Source organism: Notamacropus eugenii, chromosome 2 (genome assembly GCF_028372415.1).
Source record: "Notamacropus eugenii isolate mMacEug1 chromosome 2, mMacEug1.pri_v2, whole genome shotgun sequence".
NCBI classification, from domain to species: Eukaryota; Metazoa; Chordata; class Mammalia; order Diprotodontia; family Macropodidae; genus Notamacropus; species Notamacropus eugenii.
This window is the reverse complement of record NC_092873.1, coordinates 37,677,353-37,694,118: the sequence shown is the minus strand read 5'-3', so window position 1 is coordinate 37,694,118 and position 16,766 is coordinate 37,677,353. Positions and strand designations below refer to the sequence as shown.

Sequence of the window (16,766 nt, the reverse complement as noted above, 5' to 3'; positions counted from 1 at the left end):
GATATCCTCCAATCAATAATGAACATTCTTCCGGTGGGTCATACTCTTCATATCCCAGTGATTCTGAACCTCTGGAGGTCACTGTCCAAAAGACATTCCCTACCACCTACTACCCAATTCCTTATTCCCATCCCCTTCAAACCCTTCTCCCCTAAAGTTTCGACCAAGCTCCACAAGCCCTTCTATTTTTCCTTGCAGAATACCTGTTCCATAGGCAACAAACTTCCCTTCATCCTCAATCTTTTCTCCTCCCACTCCTTCCATCTATTAGCTATTACTGAAGCCTGATTCCCCCAATAACGCAGCCTCCCTGGCCACCCTTTCCAGCACTCCCTTAGCTCATTGCCCTTGGCTCACTGGTCAAGACAGCGGGAGAGGGAGTTGGAATATTCTTTGTTCCCCCCTGCTACTTCATCAGTCAGAATCCTCTGCTTCTCTGAGGCTCATGTTATTCATATCTACCACCTAATCAAAATCCTGGTAGCTGTTGTCTATAGACCTTCAGGTCACTTGGCTTCCTTTCTCAATGAATCTGATAACCTGGCTCACAATTTTCCTCTTCTCCCCAACTCCTGCCCACATACTAGGGGATTTCAGTATACATATTGACTCTCCCTCAAAGACCCTAAACATTCCATTCCTCATCCTGCTCACTTCCCATGACCTATTCCTCTACCCCACTGCAGGCATCCATAGACAGTCATACCTTTGTTTTTGCCATCCCCCCAAAATTTACCACTCCTATGTTCAAGAATTCCAAAATCCCCTTGTGTGATCATAATCTATTAGCTTCCTAACCCTCCCTTTGCCTTCCCCTACAAAATCCTACTCTTTATCCTCATTCTCTCCCAAGTTCATCTCCCCTGCTGCACTAGTGACTCTCTCCTCTTCTCCCCTTCTTGACTCCTTGGTGAGCCAATTCAACTCCACATTGTTCTCTCTTCAATCCTAGCCCCTTTATCATATTGCCCCTTATACGCAGTCAATTCTTAGACTTGCATCCCTTGGATCACCACCATTCCAACTGGGTCCGCTGCAAATTTATGTTGCGTAATTTTAACTGGGCCCTCACTGCTGCTAGGTAATCCTACTATACATCCCGTATCAACTCACTCTCCCCCTCCCCATGGCAGTTCTTCCAAGACTTGTCTTCCCTCCTCAAACTTCTCATCCCTCTCCTCCCCCACCTCAAATAAGAACCTTAACTCTTATTTTACACAAAAAATCAAGGCTGTTCACTGTGAGTCCCCTCTTCTCCCTCCTTGCTTATCACCTATAACTCAGGTGCCTTCTGCCACTGTCTCCTCCACCCCTGTCTCACATGATGAAATGGCCTTATTCCTATCAGGATTAATCCCTCAGCTTGTTCAAGTGATCACATTCTATCCTGTTTCCTCCAAAAGATTGACTCTCCTGTCATCCCCACTCTTTCATTTATTTTCAATCTCGCTTACCTTACAGGCTCATTCCCTGCTGCCTACAAACATGGTCATGTCTCCTCTATCCTTGGAAAAAAAAGTCCTTGATTTGATCCTTCCATCCCTGCTAACTTCTGCCCTTTGGAGTTAAATTCCTCAAAAAGGCATATACAATAGACACCTCTACTTTCTCTCCTCCCACTCTCTCCTTGTTGTTTAGATGTTTCAGTCACATCTAACTCTTGGGTTTTCTTGGCAGAGTTTGCCATTCCTTCTTTTGCAGATGAGGAAACTGAAGCAAACAGGGTTAAGTGACTTTTCCAGGGTCACACAGCTAGTTTCTGAGGCTAGATTTGAATTTAAGTCCTTGACCTCTCTGCAGCCTTTGACACTGTTGACCACTCTCTCCTCCTTGATATACCCTCTTCCCTCTAGGTTTCCAGGACATCTCTCTCTCTTTCTCTCTCTCTGTCTCTCTCTCTCTCCTCTCTCTCTCTCTGTCTCTCTCTCTTTCTCCTGGTTCTCTTCCTACCTCTCTGACCACTGGTCAGAATCCTTTGCTGGATCCTCCTCCTGATCTCACCCTATATAACTATAGATGCCTCTCAAGGTTTTTGCTAAGGCCCTCTTCTCTTCTCCCTCTATTCTACTTCACTGGGTAATCTCATCAGCTCCCATGGATTTAATTACCATCTCCATATTGATAATTCTCAAATCTGCCTATCTTGCCCCAAACTCTGTGCCGACCTCCAATCTTACATCTCCAACTGCCTTTCAGATAGCTTGAACCAGATTTCCAGTAGATTAGATTAAATATGTTCAAAACCAAACTCATTATCTTCCCTCAAACCTTCTCCACCCACACCCCATCTTCTACCTTCCCTATTACTATAGACAGTAACACCATCATCCCAGTCTATGAGGCTCACGAACTTAGGAGTCATCCTGGACTCCTCACCATCTCTCACCTCCCATGTCAACCTTTTGCCAAGGCCTGCCAATTTCACCTCTGCAACATCTTTCAAATAAACCCTCTTCTCTCCTCTGCCACGGCCACCTCCCTGGTGCAAGCCCTGGTCACTTCACACCTGGATGATTATGATAGCCTGCTGGTAGCTTTCCCCATCTGAAACGTCTCCCCACTCCCACTCTTCTATTCAGCTAAGAAAGTGATTTTCCCAAAATGAAGGTCTGCCATCCCTCCTACCACTCAACAAACTCCAGTGGTTCCCTATTACCTCCAGGATCCAATACCAATTATTCTGTTTGGTATTGAAAGCTCTGCAAAACCTACTCCCTTGCTCCTTTTCCAGTCTTCTTACACCTTACTCTCCCCCATGTTCTCTTCCATCCAGTGACATGGGCCTCCTGGCTGTTCCACAAACAAGATCATCCCATGTCTCAGTTCTGGGCATTCTCTCTGGCTGTCTACCATGCCTGGAACACTCTCCATCCTCTCCTCCATCTATTAACTCCCAGGCTTCCTTTAAGTACCAACTAAAATCTCATCTTCTGTAGTAAGTTTTCCCCAAACCATCTTAATTCTGGTGCCTTCCTTCCATTAATTACTTCTTATTTATCCTGGATATAGCTTGTGCTGCATAAATTTGTTTGCGTGTTATCTCCTTAGAATCCTATTAGATTGTAAAAGGGGATTGTTCTTTGCTAGTACATGCTTAATAAATGTTTATTGATTAATTGATTGAACAAGTTGGTCCATCACAAAGTAACTTTCGAATAAGTGAAATAGGTAAACAAGGAGCTGGACCAGAACTAAGTAGGAGGAAAACAGTAGAATGCATAATATTTGGAAAACTGTGCAGCCTTTTCCAAGACCCCAAGCATGTCATTGCTGCAAAAGTCTATCTCTTTAATACCTATATTTTCCTGGTGACGTTATGTGGTGATAGTCTTGGAAGAACTGAAATGACAAAACAAAAGGAAAATTGAAATACTCCTAGTGGGCATAAAAATTCCCAATTACAATTTATTTATTTTAACATGTAGTAAAATACATCAAGGTCAGGGGCAACTAAATGGCACAATAGATAGAGTATTAGGCCTGGTGTCAGGAAGACTAATCTTCCCGAGTTCAAATCCAGCCTCAGATACTAGCTGAATGACCCTGGGCAAGTCATTTAACCCTATTTGCCTCAGTTTCCTCCTCTGTAAAAATGAAATGGAGAAGGAAATGGCCAACAACTCCAGTATCTCTGCCAAAAGAGTTTGGAAAAGGAAGTTACACAATGAGAGATGGACAGCTTTATCTTTATACTGGTACCACGGAAATAATAAAGATAACAAAGACAGCAACAACAGAGGAAGGTCTGCAGCCCATTGGATGGCTCATTAAGAGGATTGATTTAAAAAAACAAAAAACAGGGGACAAGAATTACACTGGATGAGACACTGTGGAAGAGTGGTCATCTCCCTTGGTGGAGTATCCATAATAATGAAACTACGAATCCACCATACAACAAGTAAATCTTGGCTGGTGGGCAGACTTGGGTGGGGAAGAATAAGTTGGGAAGTCATTGGCATAATTCCCACAGTGTTCTTAAAGGTAAGCAGTAGAGTGCCCAATTAACAAGAGGCAAATCCATTTAACTACCCTCTCTGGGTTATTTAATAGATCACTCCTCTGGCCTTTTTTATGGCTATCTTGGGTAAACAACTGGTAGCTTACTAAAAATATTGCTCCTGACCAGCTCCCTATTTTTCCACTGAAACTAAACAGCAAAGAGAACATATAAGAGGCTTGGGAACACTGGAACAAAAAGCAGATTATCTGAAAAAGTAGAATGAGAAAAGAGAATATGGTAAGAGCTCCACACTCGCAGGTACCAGGCACCTGCGAGGTACTCCAGGTACCTGATATTGAAGGGGAAGGGGTAGCACTGACTCTTAACCAAAGTACTGTCTTCTGGTCCCAAATGAGTCTCCCCCAAAGTTATCTGTGCCAAGTGGGAATGAGAGAAAGCCAAGATGGTGGCATATGACCCCTGGCCTGGCTTCCAGTCTGAAAGCTTCCTCCTGAACTCCAGATAACACTGCTGGGAAGATTAATATCTGTTTAGCCATTTCCCATTTTATTACCTGAAGACAAAGGGGAAAAAAAGACTATAAATAGATGTTTAACCACACAAATAATTTACATTACTGTCTTCTTTATGAGCATGAAATAATAAAATTAAATTAAATTAAGGCCAATAAAGCTTTAGTATGGTGGTTACTAGGCAAAACTGATACTTACACTCTCTCTCTAGAAACCAAACTAAAATAAGAAAACGCATCAACTGGGTGTTGGGGGTTCACTGTGGAAATTTTCTGGGTCAAATATTTCACTGAATTTTCAAGTGAAAATTGCATTAGGCTGCTTTTTCCTCCTGTAATTTCTTGGTTTATGAGGACCCATGGCAGAGAGTCATTCATTCAAGGGATACTCCATGGCAGAGCTGTTCTTGCTGAAAGAAAAGAGTAAAGAACAAAGAGCACCTTCCTCCACTCCCCACAGTAAGCATCATGGACCACTGAGCCTGGGGACAGAACAGGGGGATAAAGAGAATGGTGGAGAGAAATATGAAGCCACAGGATTTGGAATGACCCTGGAGAGTTAGTCTGGCCCACTCGTCTTGTTGTCAAGCAGGATGGGACTCCAAGCATCCCAAGCAGATGAAAATCTATCCTGCTTTGAAAAAACTCCATGGAAGGAGGTCCCATTACTTTTCATAGGAAGCATTTCAGGAGCTCACAATCTTCTTTATCAGTCAATTCCTCCTAATATCTAACCTAATTCTTCTGGCTTGAATTAATGTTAGTTATTATGATTATAATTTCTTCTCGTTCTGCTGTCAGTGAAATTAGAAAAGTTTATCATTTTATGAAAAAATTAAAAAAAAAAAAAGCAAAGCAGCTCTTGCTATCAAGGATCTAAAAAAACCCCTAAACTGTAAAATGAGATCTGTATGTGGTGGGATAGGGTGGGAAAGTGGAGGAAGAGATTTTATTTATTTTTTCTTGGAAACACAGAACTTAAAAGGAAAGGTGGACTTCACGTTACATATTATATAATATTGTATTAGCCAAGGGCAAATTTTGGTTGAGAATTTGACTATATTTTAGGAAAAGTGAAGTCTCTAATGATGGGTGTCAAGCAAAACTGATAATTTCTAAGTTGCAGAGTTCTACCTGGGGTTCAGTAATTCTTTGGAGTTTGAAAAGTTGACTCTTAAAACCCCAGATATTCCAGTGGACTCATACAGTCCCTTCACTGATGCAGGCTGCAGGTCTCCTTTGAGTTCATTGTATAGGGACACTTTCCTGCCACAGTAGAGCACTCAGTCTGTCTACCTAGTATTCCTCTTGCCTAATTTTTCAAATATATCTGTGCTCTTCCCATCGAGCATGATTCTCGGCATTTCTCTTCCAGTTCATCATCTGCAGCTTTCTGAGCAGCCCCCCAGAGCTGCGACTCTTCAGTTACAATTACCCTCGCTGGACTGTCCTTCTGGGGTACTGCATCGGGACGTCTTCCTTCATCTGCATTCCCACCTATATAATTTATCGGTTGATCGTCACTCCAGGGACATTCAAAGAGGTACCACTTCTCTCATATACTGGGAAGGGATGGTCAGGAAGGGAACAGTCCTCGTGCCATTGTCTTTTTAAGGGAAATAGGCAAATGATATTAAATGACACCAAGAAGAATTGAACAGTGTATGTTGCTATACCGTTAAAATGGTTTTTTTTTAAACCTTGTTAAGCCTAACTACTAAATTCAGGGCACCCTGGTACAATCTAATGATATGGGGACAGAGTAGAAATTTACTTTTGGCCTATCTAAATGGTCCCAAATGAACCAGATTGCTGCCCTGCTTTCAGACTGGAATTGAGCATGGACACTAGATCTGGGACATCCAAAGTATAATGACACAAAAATTCTGGTTCATACAATAATCAAGGAGGGGGATGGCGTTACCTCCTTCCCTCTCCCAACAACAAAGCACAATCATCTTTCCAGATCACAGAGTATCACACAATCTGAGCCAAGATTATAGAACCTACAGTTATCCTTCACCCAGATGCAAATCAGTAACTCAACCCCATGCAGAAGCTCATCCCTCAGGGATGCCGTTATGTTGGCTAAGTGCTTGGGAAAAGAGAGGTGATTTCCATATGTTGTTAATAATCAGAGAACAGTGAATTAATAGTGTGGATCATTTAGGTCATCTGTTGTTGGCAACATCTGCGTGTAGTTGGCTCCAATAGTTAGAAAACTAAGGGACTGAGGAAAAGGTCATGGGTTAGTACCCTGCAGGAGTCAGTTAACATCAGTCTGTTCCTTGAATACACACTGAGCCTCTAACATGATTACAGTTATCTGTCTTGAAGAGGAGTGCCACTGCTGGTCACAGATGTGGTACCAGGCAATACTTGAAGAGTAGACCTGCACAAATCTATTCACACCTCTAGTTGAGCCACCAGCAGTTCCACTGATAGGAGGCTTCCCTTCATCTGTGTGACTTGGGGCATGTTATCTAAACTTTTTGAGTCTCAGTTTTCTAATCTATAAAGTGGGGATAACACACCTCACAGGGCTGCCGAGGACGTGTATCAAGAATTTCACAAAAAGCATTATATAAACATCAGCTGTCATCATCATTACTGCTATTTGTGAAAGTCACTGATCCATTCAAGAGTCACAGTGAATTGGAACAAAAAAGAACGGATGGAGCCAAAATGAATTAAAGTTCATAGGATCACAGATTTAGAACTTGTCTCCAAGGGGGCCCTGGAGGTCAGCCAGTAAATGTAAACTCTTCAGGGGAAGGACTGTCTCACTTTTGTACATGTATCATCAGTGCCTAGTACAGAATACACGCTTAATAAATGCTTTTTGAATGATCTAATTCTAGTCCAACTCCTTTACTTTACAGATGAGGAAACTGAGATTCATTGTGACTTGTCCAGGGTTACAGAGTTAGTAAGTGGCAGACCAAGGTCAGATTTCAAATGCAGTATTCTTTCCACAGAACCATACCACAGAGCTACAGTATAGATGAGGAGTATGATACATACACAGGCGGCTATAATGTAAAAGAGTAAAAGATAGCATGCACGTGGTGGTTTAGATCACATAAAGGAGGAAAAATTCATTCTTGAACAAAAGAGGTTGCATTAAAAAGTTAAATTTTCAGCCACCCAGTGTCATGACTTAATCCCTTCCATGTATTCCTAGTAGTTGAGAACATTCATAAGACTCCCCCCCGCCCCTTACATTAGGGACATAAAAAATAACACGCCAGCTAAGACAAAGAGATCCTGGACCTACTCGTGAGCAGCATCGAAGTGCCATCTGTAAAGCTTTTCAGACCTCCGGGTTTGGTTTTTTTTGCAACTATATGGTAGCATCTCAAGGCAAATTCTACAATGTGGTAGGAATAGTGCTTCTGGAGGGAAATCATCATTTGTGGGAAACGTTCTAGAGAGAGAATATCTGTATTATAGAGAGAAGCATGTGACCAGATTTTACTTGAGAAAATGTATCCCCCTTTGGTGGGGTAGTTAGGTGGCACAGTGGATAGGGTGCTGGACTAAGGGACTCATCTTCATGAGTTCATATCTCGCCTCAGATACTTACTAGCTATGGGACCTTGGGCAAATCACTTAACACAGTTTGCCTCATTTCTTCAACTATAAAATGAGCTGGAGAAGGAAATGGCAAACCACTCAAGAATACCCCAAGTACAGTCACAAGGAGTTGGACATGACTAGAATTACCGAACAACAAAAATCTCTTGGATATTACTTGTTAACACAGATTTTATGATTAAATCTCTTTTGGATTTCACCACTTAAAAGTATCTGGCCTTTGCATATCAACTCTTGGGCAAATTATCTGTGTAGTATCTATTAGTAGATATTAATCTAATTAGTTATTATTTTCTTAGTGAAAACAATGAAAATTTCATAGTTTTTCCATCAGAATAATTATAGTAGTCACTATTGAAGGGAATGAATTATTAAGTAATAAAAAAAGTCATTCTGAAAAACCTTTTTATTCTTTACCATTAATATAGCATATGGGCTAGTGGTAATCTGATGACTGAAGTTAAACATCTGGAAACATTTTCACTTGGGTAATTGGGAGCATGGTGATGGTGTTGACAGAAAATGGGAACTCGCAAGGTAGATTTTTTTTCTGGAGGGGGGATGGAACATGACAGTATTAATGTAGGCAAAACCTTCCTGACACTGAGAACTAGCTAAAAGTGTAAGAGTCCTTCACAAGATAGTGCCTCCTCACTGTAGGTCTCCAACCAAAGGTTGATGACCACTTGTTATGTGGGCATCTAGGTGGTGCAGTGGATAGAACTGGAATCAGAAAGATGGAAGTTCAAATTCGACTTCAGATACTTCCTAGGTGTGTGACACTGGGCAAATCACTTATTTTCCTCAGTTTCCATAGCTCCTACCTTACAGGGTTGTTGTGAGGACCAAACGAGACATCAGTCAAGTGCGTGGCACATCTTAGGCTCTTAATAATTTATTTTTCTCTCCCTCTCCATTTGTCACTTATGTTATAGATGAGATTCTTGGGTATGGGTTGAACTAGATGGCCCCTGAAGTCATTTTGAGACCATCTCTGGCCCTATTTCCTTATAGATGGAGAAAATGATGACCAAAGAGGAAACTTGCCCAAATTCATGAAGCTAGTGGCAGAGTTGAGCTTTGAACCCAAGCTGACTCCAAATATGGCACTCTCACTTCCAAGTGACACTGAAAGAACTAGTCCAATATGGGCGACTGCAACAGAGCTGAATGCTGGGTGTTGGGGGAGTAAAGGGAAGATGTGGTACAAATGACAACCTTTCCCTACTTTATAACTTAGTCTAGGGCTGCCTTAGCCTACACACACAAACATATGCCTTAAACCACCTCTTCTCATATACACCACTGTAGTAGTTAGAGTGTTTGGTTACCAGCTTTAAATGAACAAGAGGCATGTCTGTTTACAAACACTTCTAGATTGAGATCTTCACCTAAAGGAAAAACTGGATGCCACTGGGCTCCTATATCCTCTGCTTCTGCTGGGGCAGAGCCCTAGGAGCTGGTGCTCAGAGTGCAAGATTTTAAGCTCAGCCAGCCACTGTACTCTCTTTATGGACTTCCATAAAGATCTAGGAACACAATACTAGAGATATTTTTATCACAAAGGGCACAATTTTATGAACTATGTTTACTGAGGGTGGAGCTTTTCACTCATAGGATCTGAAGGAGTGGACCAAGCTGGCATAGAGTTATCCGGAATATCACACTGGTTAGGGCACTCACTGTTCACAGGAAGTTGGGTGGTAAGAAATCATCATAAGTCCTACATGTTTTTCCAATCCAAAAGGTAGACAAGGACACACAACAGAGGTTGTCTAAATAAATGTTTATTGACTAAAATCAATGCAATGAAAAATGCTTTCAGATTTAGCTGTCTACTAACAGATGTATACTCTCTTAGTCAAGGAAGATTTTACTTAATTTTATTAAGCCCATTGTTTTTTTTTTCTCTCCTGTACACTGATGCTGAGCTTAAAGGGTAGTTTGTATATTTTCCATTCACAGACCCAAGTATGGTTTAAATCAGTCACAACAGCTTGAGTGGACCTCTTAGCTATTTCTAGAGTGGAGGGTCTGAACATTTTGTCTCTGATGACTACATGAGCATGAGGTGAATTAGAGGCACTGGAACTAGAATTTACAAGTTATTCACTCCTTCTGAACTTCATTTTCATTGCTGTAAACGTTACTTATTGGGGACTTTTTCTGCATTTGAACTACAGCATTTTATCATCTCATCTTGACTTTCCTTATTGTTATACTTATCCCGACTGCTTATTTTCTTATGCGTGGGGGTCCCAAGTGCTAATCTTACCCCTGCTTGGGAGATGACTTCTTTGTCACTGTGGAACATTAGTGACTCCAAAACCATACACTTGAAATTCCTCTCAAAGTGAAAGAATATTACAGCTTACTTAGGGTTTAAGTGCCATTTAAAAGAGTTCTACGAGAGCCAGGAGAATATTGTACCCAGTAACAGCAGTACAGTTTGAGAAAGGACTGCGAATGACTTAGCCATTCTCGGCAATACAATGATCCACGACAATCCTAAAGGGTTAATGATAAAGTATACTCTCCACTTCAGAGGAAAAATTAATATTGACTGAATGCCGACTGAAGCATGCTATTTTTCACTTTCTTTTTCCCCTTTCATTCAAGTCTTCTTGTACAAAATGACTAATATGGAAATGTTTTACATAATTGCACAAGTATAACCTATATCAGCTTACTGTCTCAGGGAGTGGGAAGACGAGGGATGGAAGTATAGAATTTAGAACTCAAAACTTTAAATAAAATATTAAAAAATTAAAAAAAGACAAATGGCACCAATAGACTTGCTTAATGCAAGGTTGTCACAAACTTACAGTTTATTTTTTAAAAAACCCACAATATCTGCAAAGTGCAGTAAAGTGAAGCACAGTAGAACTAAAGAGTTCTATTTTATATTTTAATACTGTGATATTTGTTACATTAAAAGGCTTTTTAAAAAACTGTATATTTTCTTCTTAACAGCGTATTCTTAAAAGTATCACTCCAGAAACACCCACAGAGATTCCCTTTGGAGACCTTCGCCTGAATGCTGTGTAGCAAGTAATGGACAAGAGGAAAAAACTTCCCTATCGATTTGATTCCCGCCCTCTACTTGTCACCCATTACCCTTCTCCCCTCCAAGTGAACTGAGTTTCCAGCTGAGCCAAGGAATGAGAGGACATTCTCCAGAGAGAGACACTGGTGCCTAGAATCTCATGACCTCCAGCCTTCAGATCCACCTCCTTCCATGAAATCAGCTCGGCACTTATCAAACAACTCAGCAACCACAGCTAAACTGGTTCATTTGGGATGTGGGAGGATTTTGTTGTGTGCATGTGACTGCTACTGTATGAATGGGTGAAAGGGAAAACATAAACCACTAGTGGACAAATAGAACCAGTTAGGATTACATTTAGTCTTGAGTCTGTGTCTGCCCAATGTGATTTGTATCGGACCATATTGTGTTTGCTTCTAAGGGTTTCAGTCAAATGAGTCTATAAACTGCGTAGGACAACACAGAAACTGTTCTGATAGCCATATATATCTATTCTCTGAGTAACACAGAATCTGTAGCTGGAAACTAATGGAACTCTCTAAGCCTTCTGCTCTGTGAGTCCTGCAGAGGAAGTTGTAGAAAGCTAACCTGAAAGGTGCTATGTGTGTGTGTGTGAGTAGGTGTGTGTGTGCCTGTGCACTGCTATTACAGTGTACATGTCTGTCTCTTATTACTCTAAAACTTTCTGGCACTTTACAAACCATATGTCATCCTCATTTTTCTTATATTAATAGATTTTACACACACAAACATTTGCAGATGTGCATTCATTGCTTCAGATCTATAGGTCCTATATCCATCCTTGGTGTGTGCACACACAACACACCCCCCCACTACCCATTCTCAAGCCTCCCCCACCCGCCACCTTCCTCACCTTGGCCAATCTTCAAGGACATTAGCATTCCGCGTCCTCGCCCTGTCTTTTTCCACTACACCTTCATGATGACATTCTGGCTCATTTACTCCTGTCTTGACCCCATTTAAGTTATGTGAACTGTTCTGAAGGTAGATGCCAGAACCTTACCCTTCAGCTCTATTTACTGTTTTCAAAGTAATTAGGAATTAAAGGAGGAATCCCATGAACACATCTTACTGTTCACCTTGCTACACTGCTTGGAGGTAATGTTGCAAACAAAGAAATAGGCTAAAATTTTGCCTGAGGTGCAATAAAGTCTGGCTGTGGCCCAGGTGCTCACCCCTGAACTGAAAGAGTCAATTCTTCTCTGGCTTCCCCTTTCTATTTACCTTATATTTTCCTATTTCTTTTGGTTGTCACATCCTGATTTTCTCTAATTCATTTCCTACTGTTGAAAGGAAAGAAAGCCTCAGGCATAGGCTGTCCAAATGGCTTTAAAATCATAAAATATAGAGGCAGAATCCCACTTGTAATCAGGTTCTCTCCATTCTCAAGGGCTTGTTATCATTAAGTAGGGCATCTTTCAACCTATCTGTAATCACCTGATGAATCCAAGGTAGTTCCTCCAGCAGTAAGGAGACCTATATTTCAGCTGTTTCTTTTCAATTTGGTGATATTCATTTTGACTCAAATGGAAGTGTAACACAAATTCTGCCATCATGACTGCCTGCCTGTATCATGGTCAAGCAGTAGATGAGTGAGGAGGTCGACACGCTTCAAAATACACAGAACGTTGTGATGCCTCCTTGAACATTGGTCTTTACAATACTGCATGATATACACATCCAAAAGCCACCTCAGTCTGTGTATGACGGGACATGTGCATGCACGCACAAGCATACACACATGGAAGGCGGTTCTTGGTTTCTGGATGTGTATTTGTCAGGAATATAATAGAAAAGAAGAGTGGTACAGTCTCATAGAGTTAACAGATTAAGTCACAATATTTTCTCTGGAAAAGGACAAAAAACCAAACCAAACCAAACTCTAGTCACATCAGGTTTTTGGAGAGGAAAATATTTTACTGAATAATGAGAACTGATAAATTCACCATTGTGATGACCTTTTCCTCCCTATTTCAGGCCTTTTTGGATGACTCATGGGAAATGGCTTTATATTTTGGGATGGTAACTTATGAACAGTTTCTGGCTATGAACTGCTTAGGGGAATTTTGCATTAGTACGTATAATAATAATGTAAAACAAAGTGTATTATAGAAAACCCAAATCTAATGTAGCATTTAAGTAAAAACAAATAAAAAAACACTATTATTGAACTAGAAAAGTAAAGGTTCAGATTAATTTTTTGTTTTCTGTGAAATCTTGCAATAGTCCCTAAACAACTTCACCTTTAGGAAATCTCTGCCAAATCCTTGGTCAGGAAAATACTTGCCCAAACCCACAAACTGGATTCCAGGACTATCACTGCTCTGACGGGTGTGAGTCGCTTTTCCTCCTCACCTTCTAAACTTGGTCCTGCTCATTTCAGAACCTAAGCGAAAGACATTTTCCTGCTCAAATACTCCTCAAAAAACAAAAAAAAAATCTTCATAATTCAGCATTAGAAAAATGACTTAAAGGAAGATTCCTGGTTTAAGTTCACCCATTGTGGTACAAAAAACCTGGAGCTAAGCAGTGGCTTACCTGTGGCATAGTTAATATACACACAACTTGGTAATGCTTGCTCACTCTGACTATTCAGTGTTGAAATCCAAACTGCTGCTGGCTGCTTTCTTAACACTTTTCTTTACCCATACATCAACAAGTGTCATTAGAAGTATTGTCTCTGCTTAGAATCACCTCCATCTTTTACCTGGGTTGTCCTGGAAGACTACGTGTATTGAGGGGGCAGGGGGCAGGGGAGGTGGCAGGAGAGGAGGGAAGGGAAAGCAGCTGGTTCATGAAGAAAACTGTAATAACTGCATGTCCTAACTAGAGAAGTAAAAGCAAAATCATCCCAAATAACAAACTGTGTATTCTTAGGCATCATGGAATCACAAATTATGTTTTTAATGCTTTGGAATGGGGTTTGCCTCATAGTTCAGGTTTTTTCCAACGGTTAGGAAATAAAATTTATAAACCTAAAAAAGGGGAAAGAACAACATACACTGTTCAGGGGGTACTCCTGCCTCAAACAGCATATCCCTCAAACTCCACTGGAAAGCTCCAATCTTTACTTTTAGTTTCCCCATTTGTACCTAAGACTTGATGATGCATTTTATTAAACATTCTTTATATTACATTTGCTCATTTGGGAAGAATCCTCCAAATCCCCAAGTCTCATACTCTTATCATTGCAGCTATGACGTGGGTTTTTCCCTTTACTGTTAATCTGTGTTCTCGGGGTTTAAAGGTAATGAAACAATCTGGCATCTCATAAAGTTCAGCCACACTCCATTAGGAGCTGTTAAAAACGCAGTGACTTCATAAGGAGTTCATCTCTCTGCTCCTCTTGGGATCTGAAGGCTTCTAAGGGAGGGTGGGCTTGGGAACTTCCGTTTTCCCTAAGTGATTAAACAAACTACTTCCAGCATTTGGTTCAGCAGACACCTACTCTAATGGAGAAGGAAAACAATTAAAGAGGGAGTCCTAAGTACCTTCCACACTTGGTTTTTTAAGGCTGGAATCTGTTCAGTCAACATCTCTCCTTTCAAGTCTGCCTGAATTGAGCTGTTCCAGAATATTCAGACTTCTGACAAAGAACTTCCTTTCTTGGAAAATTACTCAAGGTGTTATCCCTAATGAAGACATCTTCTAACCTCAAATAGCACAGTCTAAAGCTAAGTTGCCTTACAGGCAAGTATTAAAAGTCATCAAAAATACATATTTCTGGATGGCCAACTTACATTTGGCAAAATGTCAGTGGGCTTTTGCCTGACATAAGGGAAGAAATCAGGCTGTTTAAATTCAGAAGAGTACAGGATGGTCGATTCATCTAAAGGCAAGAAAATAGAATAAATAACAATTCTAAGCTTTAGGATTCCAACCCTGATTGTGAATTTAGTTGCAGTCATCTGTAATTGCCCACTGTTTACAAAATTACCTTTGGGTAACAGCATTCCAAGGTTCCCCGCCTCCTTTTCTTGGCTAGTTCTGAATTCTAATACTGTCTAAGAACAGGAACTGCATATTTACATACAAAGCTATTTTTTTCTCCCAAGTAAACTGACATTTCACAAACCTAGAAAAGAATCACAGGGCAGTGTGGCTTCTTGAGTCTGGAAAGTTTGAGAATGACAATCGTCTAGGCATTTAGTCATAGGCTGCCTTGCGCGAGATCATCAAGAAAACCTACTCTGCCGCAGCATTTCTAACAAGGAGCATCTCAGGATTTAGTGAAACTACTAACAAACAAGTCAAAATACATAATACTAAGCCTCTGGTCAAACTCTGAATAGAAGTACAGCCCAGTTTAAGAAAACTTTATATAAATTCATGTTCACAACAAAGATCTAGTAGATGAACATTTTCTTTACAAAATGATTCACCCTACAGATTCCTCTAAAATAAATTTCTTTTTGACTCACTGAAAATGTTTTGAACTATTAACTGTTTTTAAGAAACTTTTCTATCATGTAAAGCAAGTAACCTATGAGGTTCTTCATATTTGGAATGTTATGTTTAAGCAAACAAGTGAAAGGCGTCTCCTTTCCCACACTCGTCTCTCACCTTTCCTTCTCCCAACCACTAACTAAGCCTGAAAAACGGTCTTCATTGTTTACCACGCTGAGCAGAGGTCACAAAGAAACTTCCAAAGGTCTGGCTCTTTCTAAAGTGAGGGGCATGTTTATTTTCAAGCTGTAGTAGCTGAAATAGTTTTAGCTGTACCATTTCCCCCCATATCATGTATATGATGAACCAGTATTATTAATTTATGCAGCCATTTAGTTACAAATATTCCAAGATAGATCATAAATCAACAGCATGTGCCTTGTTCTGTTAAATGTTATTGTAATAAATTTAAGATCATAAGAAATGAAGAAGTTTCTGTCTTCTATCTTCCATGAAGATTAAGCTCTTTCAGAACAAGCAAAAAATTTCATTTTTAACTTCATAGGGCCAAAACATCTACAATCCCTTTCCTTAAAACACAGATCTCATAACATTCATAAATATAAATTCAGAGTTAAAAAAAACCCTCAACTGGGAATATTACATTTCAATAAATATCAATAACAGATGATAGTATTTTTGTATATGTATCATCTCTTTTACTAGATTATAAATTTCTTGAGGGTAGGGACGCATCTTACTCTTTCAGATCTCCCCTCAGAGTCGAGCATGCAGGACCATATATCTCAGTCTATCTAACACCCTCATGAGGAAACTGGTCTGGAAAATGTTAAATCACATGGCCTCGGTCACACAGGTAGTTAAAAGTCCCAGGTAGGATTACAACTCAGGTTCTTAGTCTGTAGACTTGGGCTCTGTTCACTGTGACAAAATGCTCCATAAATTTCAGATAAATGAACATTAGAATTATATTTAACAATCTTCCATGGGCACACAGCTTCCATTTTTTTTTTTTTATTCAAAGGGAAAATGCATTAGGAAATCCAGGGGATTCAGAGATCAAGCACTACATTTTGCATATAAATATAGGCCTTCAGAGATCAATATGCATTCTTTTTAAAATAATGAAATTGACATTTTTCTCAAAAACAAAGCTATCAGCCATCATCATGTGCAGGCCTTGCACATCATTGTTTGGTAGAGGCCTGGGAAATCCAAAATGT

General features: G+C 40.3%; 1 protein-coding gene across 2 annotated transcripts in view; it reads left to right on the top strand.

Moving 5' to 3' along the window:
* The window catches only part of SLC6A4 (solute carrier family 6 member 4), a 54,341-nt gene extending 41,026 nt beyond the window's left edge, over positions 1 to 13,315 (top strand). For both annotated transcript variants that reach the window (XM_072639864.1, XM_072639863.1), the window contains exons 13-14: positions 5,848 to 6,015; positions 11,043 to 13,315. In XM_072639864.1, the coding sequence (XP_072495965.1) occupies positions 5,848 to 6,015; positions 11,043 to 11,117 (243 nt within the window). In that variant the 3' untranslated portion in view covers positions 11,118 to 13,315. The remainder of the gene's footprint in view (positions 1 to 5,847; positions 6,016 to 11,042) is intronic.
* Positions 13,316 to 16,766: the final 3,451 nt, after the last annotated feature.